The sequence below is a fragment of the Penaeus japonicus genome, unplaced genomic scaffold, assembly GCF_977035675.1.
Source record: "Penaeus japonicus unplaced genomic scaffold, GWHDUDI00000001_assembly GWHDUDI00000005, whole genome shotgun sequence".
Classification (NCBI taxonomy): Eukaryota; Metazoa; Arthropoda; class Malacostraca; order Decapoda; family Penaeidae; genus Penaeus; species Penaeus japonicus.
The window spans coordinates 38,921,216-38,928,715 of record NW_028234407.1 but is presented as its reverse complement, the minus strand read 5'-3'; the positions used below and the strand labels follow the sequence as shown (position 1 = coordinate 38,928,715).

The following is a 7,500-nucleotide window of genomic DNA, read 5'->3' as shown; positions in this document are numbered from 1 at the left end:
ATGAGAGGTGGGAGGGGAGAGAAGGAGAGAGGGGAAGAGGGTAAGAGGGAATGAGGGAATGAGAGAGAGAGAGAGAGAGAGAGAGAGAGAGAGAGAGAGAGAGAGAGAGAGAGAGAGAGAGAGAGAGAGAGAGAGAGAGAGAGAGAGAGAGAGAGAGAGAGAGAGAGGAATTGAGAGAAAGAGAGAGGCAAAGACAAAGATAAAGAGAAAACGAAAGGCCAAGAGAAAGGGCGCGAGAGAAAGAGAGTGACAGACGAAAATGGATCCGCCAAAAGTGCCTCCTTTCCTCATACTCATTCAGAACTCAGAACTCACCGACATGTGACTATCCTCCGCTCTCATTATACAGCCTCATCCCTCATTATCATTTACACAATGCCATCGTGGTGAAGCAATGATGACGGGTGAGGTCTCTATGTACACATCACGTGACTGACATCAATTACGGGTATATGAAATCTGTGACCGTGTACCGTGTGTCTACGTATACGAGGGAATGAAAGACTATATTTGTATGTGTTTATATGATGCCACTTTAAGCTTGTACGTATGCATGTTTTCGTTGTGAAACTAAGACTTAAATGCTTATGTGTATCTATGGGGAACCTGGTTTATGGGAGCTTATTCGAGCATATAAAACAAAACACCGTGAGCATTCCGGACGCACTCCGTGTGTCTTTTGTTAACAGACCGGCGCACGTGAGCCTCAGTATATATATCGATGAGTTAGCTGTGCTCGTAAGTAGAGACGTGCGTATGCCTGTGTGTTCAGGTTTAACGAGACAGGTGTCCTTGAGTGTAGGTCAGAGCGGCGGCTGATGTTCGAGGGCGGGGTGCCTCGAGTGTACCGGCGGTAGTGGCTTCTCTCTGCCTTTCTCGTGATTTGGGTTTCGACAGCGCCGCCGCCTAGTTGAAAGCGAGAATCATTTTTTTTTTCTCTCTCTCTTCACACGATTTATATTCTTGCGTGTGTCGGTTTTACTGACGCGTGCTTTGTATCGTTTTGTGTTTTTTTTTATAGTTCACTACTTAAACAAATGTAAATTGTGTGCGATTCCGTTATGTTATTGTTATCTTTGTTATGGTTTAGTTTTGGTCTAATTTTAATTTGGTCTAAGTTTAATTATGGTTTAATTGTGTATGTTACGACGTGATTAATATAATGTCTAATCTTCTGTATAATTTACTCTGTGCTGAATTTCCATGTGGAAGCCTATTTACTTCGTTATTGTTCAAAGATGAGGTTTACTGATTTCCAAAGAGACAGTAAAAAAATAAAACGACATAATAACATAATTACAAATGTACCTCACATGACAGCCCAAACAGCAATTCCGGAAAACCTACCACAGAAACTCAATCATTATGCATTGCCTCACCATTCGCTGCAATTTGTCATGGCCCATGTAGAAATAACAACATCATACCATTACGTCATTACAGTTGGTGAACGAGGAAGGGTCCGTGACGGCCGAGTGTTCCCCTACGTGGCCCATTACCTCTCTACAGGTGAGTTCTACAGTTCGGAGAGTCCTACAGGTTGAAGTGTATAATTGATTCCGTACCCTGGATGAAGTGTCCTTGGCTGAGTGTAGGTTTTCTCACGCTCATTTACTTTGGCTGACTGTGGGTACGTTAGGTAGGTTGAGTTTCCGTCTGCATGCGCTTGCTTGCGGTTCGGAACCTGTTTCTTAAGCCTAGGATTTCCGTCTTGGGTTACTTTTTTTTAATCTTTTTTTTATCTTATCACTGCTAATAATATACATATATATTTTTTGTCCGTCTGAAAATTGATACCCTTTCGATTGAATGATATTTGTTTGTTTGATCATAATTTAGGATAAATGTAATTGCCGGTTCTTTGAAAAATATGGATATTTTTTTCCATTCCGTTCGTGTAGGTGACATGCTGTATCCAGCTCACGAAGGGGAAGTCATGGTAAGTCGTCTACTCGAGGAATTGACCCGACTTGACCTGGTGAATGACCTTCTACACGCCAGGGGGCCGGGGATGCCCTCTCTCACCTCGTGCGTGCCAAGGACATTCCATTCCTCTAACGTGAGTTTGAACATCTGATTTTGATTAATGAACGTATATGTGTGTGTGTGTTTGTGTTTGTGTGTGTGTGTGTGTGTGTGTGTGTGTGTGTGTTTGTGTTTGTGTTTGTGTGTGTGTGTGTGTATTTATGTATGTATGTGTGTGTGTGTGTATTCTCTGTTATTCATTTTAAAGTGGCTTTGTTATGTGTTAAGTAACCATTCCATCGATTGTTCATCTACATGTCTCTGTACCGTTGCATTTACCTTTACCTTTCTAATCACGTGCGCACATACAGGCACATTTCCCAAGCACACTTCATACATAAGTGCAGACGTTCCACTGTAATAGTCCCTCTCTATTTCCGATAAACCACAACAGCTGTTAACGTGAAAGCCCGTGATTAAGAAGAAGAAAAATATCCTCACCACTGCTACACATAACTTAATTCACACTTCCTTGTGCCTTTCCCCCTGTCTCGTTCTCGTGCTACCCCCCTTCCCTCCCCCCCTTCCCCTTCCCCCTTCCCCCCGCCATCTGTCTAAACCCCCGCTCTCTATTTCCGGGTCGAGCAGAGTGGCGGCCGGAGGTTCACTATCGGCGGCGGCGACGGAGACACCCTCAAAGTGCACACCCGCAGACGGCGCAGACTCTCCTTCGCAGGGCTCCTCACCCACATATTCCCCACCCACACCGGCTCCACCTCCTCCGTCTACCGGCCGCCCTCCAACAAGGTAGCGTGAATGTGACGCTCGTGCTTGAGGCTTTGGAGGGTGACTTGGGGCTATAGGGGTTTGGAGGAGGACTTGGGAATTTGGAGGAGCACTTGTGGCTTTGGAGGAGGACTTGGGGCTTTGGAGGAGGACTTGGGGCTTTAGGGGTTTGGAGGAGGACTTGGGAATTTGGAGGAGGACTTGGGGCTTTGGAGGAGGACTTGGGAATTTGGAGGAGCACTTGTGGCTTTGGAGGAGGACTTGGGGCTTTGAAGGAAGACTTGGAGCTTTGGAGGAGGGCATGGGGCTTTTGGGATCGGGAAGTGGTGGGCTGAGGGATCAGGAGGACGGACCTTTTTTTTTTTTTCGAGGTGATAACTCTGGTGATGACATATTTCGGAACAGATGGCTTGTGTGTTGACTAATAAATAATGAGCAAAAATGTCACCGCCGACGTGCGGTCAAGGGCTTTTCCGAATGAATGCTAATGACATCATGGATAACGACAGCCGTCACAACCCGCATTGACCTCGTTCCAGGGCACGACGCTGGTGGTGGTGACATGCTCTCTGCACCGCGCCACGGAGGTTACGGTGCACGGGCCAGCGGACTCCCTCAGAAGTCTGTTCCCGGGGACGCCTGTGCTCACCAGCGACGCCACGTACCCGCTTCTCGACTCCCGCGCTTCCCCGAGGGACGTCTGCGCCTCCGACCTGCTGGCGACACTCAGGGAGAAGGGCTACGCGTCCACTGTCAGGTGAGCCCGCGTCGAGGATATATTTATATATATATATATATATATATATATATATATATATATATATATATATATATATATATATGTATATATATATTTTTTTTTTTTTTTTTTTTTTTTTTTTTATTGAGTAGTATATGATTAAAAAATAAATGATTTCGTCCACTGGATATTATGTGCCTAGTTATTCCAACGCAATCAGTGCCGGAAACGAGCGCGCACGAGTACCGCCACTCTTTCAGAAAATCTCCAAGATATTTCACTGTCCATTTCACGCTTCCCTCTTCCTTCAGGTCGTCGTGGGTGGTGCCTCACACAGGGGCGCTCGTGACCCAGTGGCTGGTGCACCGCCGGCGAGGAGGCTGGGGCGGGGTGGGGGGCGGGGGAGGCGTCGGAAGCAGCAAGACGCTGCCCTCGGCGAAGCGGTCCCTCCACCACGCCGCCTCCACCACCAACGTCCTGAGCGCCAGCACGGAGGGCGGAGGCCTGGCCGAGGGTGCCGGGGGAGGAGGCACGCTCAGGCACCGGCTCAGGAATCGGAGCAAGTCCATCATGAGTCTGGCCACGGAGCATCGGCCGACGCTCACGCTCAAGCGGATCCTCAGCGTGCTGCTCTAGAGCTGATGGTCACGCTCTTTGCTCTCGAAGTCTTGGGACTCTTCTCGCCATCATCCGCTTCACTCTCGCATGAACATTCGACCCTATTTATCTCCTAAGTTTCGTCCGGCGCAACGGAACGCAGATTTCTCTCCATGACTTTCCACAACTAGAGACACGTAAGCACTAAAACATCCACTACTGGCCGCCCATGTTGCCCGTCGTCAGCGACCAAGCCCAAGACCAGAGCGCAACCCTCTTCCTCTCGGCTCACAACCCACAGCATCTAAGGGCGGGACATCCTCCCCTTCCTTGCGCTACGGACATCCTCATCTCCTTCCCTTCCATCAGCTTTGTGGCTTGTGATTGGTGAGGATGTCATGCGACGTGACCTCAGTACGGAAGCTCTTCATGTGTATAAGAGTTTTGCAGTACGGTTTGTTAAGTGTGTGTTTTTTTTTTACACTTTCAACATGATTTTGTTGTCTTTGAATAAAGAAAAAAGTATCGGAAAGGGTAAGAGTGAGGGATAAATGGGGAAGATTGAGAGAAATCCATGACATGTGTTTCTGCAATCCATGTTACCAAATAAAATATTTCTATCAACGCAACGCTACAGACTTGCGTTATTATTACAGGTTATTCATTTGATATATATATTTATATATACGTGTGTTTTACAGTTTGATAGTCTTCACTTGATCTGTCTCCGTTAATAATTATTAGTTACATTATTTTGTGAATGACGTCTCTTTTATGGCAGGTATCATATAAACTTGAAGCAGATTAATCGTCCTCGTTAAGGTTCCCTAAACATGATCAAATGTTTTACGTTTTAGTTCTTGTGTCACGGGGACGTACGATAAATCACTGCCGAAGTCATTGTGATATTTATATATTTGGTTTTCTATAAAGCTGCCAAAAGGATCGTAGGATTATATTTGTATATAGAACTGTGTGACGCCAGCGCAGTATCCGACTGCAGTGTAAATGAAATGTTGTAAGAATACAGCAGAGGGTATATATATATTCACGACATTTCCCTCAGGCTGTGTACCTGTGTGTGAGAAACTTCTCTCGTTTGATATAAATATACATATCTTGATGAAATAAAAACAGTAACATACCTGACTGCTGCTTTGAATTCCCTCTAGATAAGTAGATAATAAATAAAAAGTAGAGACAATAACGCGAGTAAAAGTGAAAAGCAGTCAACGGTTCCCCACGCACCTCAGAGATGGCTCCAGCGCACGGGGTGTTCTCAGCCTCAATGGTGAAGTCTGTTCCCTCCACGAGCGTGTACGAGCATTTCCCCATGAAGTCGTAGCGGCGGCCGTCGAAGGTGGTGTAGTGGGGGTCGCCCACAACGGCGCACCGGGAGCCGCACTTGACCTCTGTGCACACCCACTCCCCACCCAAACACGTGCTGGGGAGAGCAAAGAACAGTGCTTGAGACGTGATGGCTTGAGGGATCGTGGCGCGTGTTCAAACAGGACGTGGTTTCTGTGTATTTTATTTAATGTGTTTGTATTTGTGTTTGTTTGTTTGTTTATGTGTGTGTGTGTGTGTGTGTGTGTGTGTGTGTGTGTGTGTGTGTGTGTGTGTGTGTGTGTGTGTGTGTGTGTGTGTGTGTGTGTGTGTGTGTGCGTCTGTGTGTGTGTGTGTGTGTGCGTGTGTGTGTATGTGTGTGCGTCTGTATGTGTGTGTGTGTGTGTGTGTGTGTGTGTGTGTGTGTGTGTGTGTGTGTGTGTGTGTGTGTGTGTGTGTGTGTGTGTGTGTGTGTGTGTGTGTGTGTGTGTGTGTGTGTGTGTGTGTGTGTGTGTGTGTGTGTGTGTGTGTGTGTGTGTGTGTGTGTGTGTGTGTGTGTGTGTGTGTGTGTGTGTGTGTGTGTGTGTGTGTGTGTGTGTGTGTGTGTGTGTGTGTGTGTGTGTGTGTGTGTGTGTGTGTGTGTGTGTGTGTGTGTGTGTGTGTGTGTGTGTGTGTGTGTGTGTGTGTGTGTGTGTGTGTGTGTGTGTGTGTGTGTGTGTGTGTGTGTGTGTGTGTGTGTGTGTGTGTGTGTGTGTGTGTGTGTGTGTGTGTGTGTGTGTGTGTGTGTGTGTGTGTGTGTGTGTGTGTGTGTGTGTGTGTGTGTGTGTGTGTGTGTGTGTGTGTGTGTGTGTGTGTGTGTGTGTGTGTGTGTGTGTGTGTGTGTGTGTGTGTGTGTGTGTGTGTGTGTGTGTGTGTGTGTGTGTGTGTGTGTGTGTGTGTGTGTGTGTGTGTGTGTGTGTGTGTGTGTGTGTGTGTGTGTGTGTGTGTGTGTGTGTGTGTGTGTGTGTGTGTGTGTGTGTGTGTGTGTGTGTGTGTGTGTGTGTGTGTGTGTGTGTGTGTGTGTGTGTGTGTGTGTGTGTGTGTGTGTGTGTGTGTGTGTGTGTGTGTGTGTGTGTGTGTGTGTGTGTGTGTGTGTGTGTGTGTGTGTGTGTGTGTGTGTGTGTGTGTGTGTGTGTGTGTGTGTGTGTGTGTGTGTGTGTGTGTGTGTGTGTGTGTGTGTGTGTGTGTGTGTGTGTGTGTGTGTGTATTTGAGTGTGTGTGTGTGTGTGTGTGTGTGTGTGTGTGTGTGTGTGTGTGTGTGTGTGTGTGTGTGTGTGTGTGTGTGTGTGTGTGTGTGTGTGTGTGTGTGTGTGTGTGTGTGTGTGTGTGTGTGTGTGTGTGTGTGTGTGTGTGTGTGTGTGTGTGTGTGTGTGTGTGTGTGTGTGTGTGTGTGTGTGTGTGTGTGTGTGTGTGTGTGTGTGTGTGTGTGTGTGTGTGTGTGTGTGTGTGTGTGTGTGTGTGTGTGTGTGTGTGTGTGTGTGTGTGTGTGTGTGTGTGTGTGTGTGTGTGTGTGTGTGTGTGTGTGTGTGTGTGTGTGTGTGTGTGTGTGTGTGTGTGTGTGTGTGTGTGTGTGTGTGTGTGTGTGTGTGTGTGTGTGTGTGTGTGTGTGTGTGTGTGTGTGTGTGTGTGTGTGTGTGTGTGTGTGTGTGTGTGTGTGTGTGTGTGTGTGTGTGTGTGTGTGTGTGTGTGTGTGTGTGTGTGTGTGTGTGTGTGTGTGTGTGTGTGTGTGTGTGTGTGTGTGTGTGTGTGTGTGTGTGTGTGTGTGTGTGTGTGTGTGTGTGTGTGTGTGTGTGTGTGTGTGTGTGTGTGTGTGTGTGTGTGTGTGTGTGTGTGTGTGTGTGTGTGTGTGTGTGTGTGTGTGTGTGTGTGTGTGTGTGTGTGTGTGTGTGTGTGTGTGTGTGTGTGTGTGTGTGTGTGTGTGTGTGTGTGTGTGTGTGTGTGTGTGTGTGTGTGTGTGTGTGTGTGTGTGTGTGTGTGTGTGTGTGTGTGTGTGTGTGTGTGTGTGTGTGTGTGTGTGTGTGTGTGTGTGTGTGTGTGTGTGTGTGTGT

General features: G+C 47.3%; 2 protein-coding genes across 2 annotated transcripts in view; one reads left to right on the top strand and one right to left on the bottom strand.

The window, feature by feature from the left end:
- The window catches only part of LOC122251304 (uncharacterized), a 27,088-nt gene extending 21,852 nt beyond the window's left edge, over positions 1–5,236 (top strand). The window contains exons 2-6 of the mRNA XM_043013126.2: positions 1,444–1,509; positions 1,902–2,059; positions 2,614–2,772; positions 3,291–3,508; positions 3,802–5,236. Of these exons, the coding sequence (XP_042869060.1) occupies positions 1,444–1,509; positions 1,902–2,059; positions 2,614–2,772; positions 3,291–3,508; positions 3,802–4,126 (926 nt within the window). The 3' untranslated portion in view covers positions 4,127–5,236. The remainder of the gene's footprint in view (positions 1–1,443; positions 1,510–1,901; positions 2,060–2,613; positions 2,773–3,290; positions 3,509–3,801) is intronic.
- The window catches only part of LOC122251307 (hemolectin), a 135,029-nt gene that overhangs the window by 97,846 nt on the left and 29,683 nt on the right, over positions 1–7,500 (bottom strand). The window contains exon 15 of the mRNA XM_086536715.1: positions 5,336–5,585. Within this exon, the coding sequence (XP_086392841.1) occupies positions 5,336–5,585 (250 nt within the window). The remainder of the gene's footprint in view (positions 1–5,335; positions 5,586–7,500) is intronic.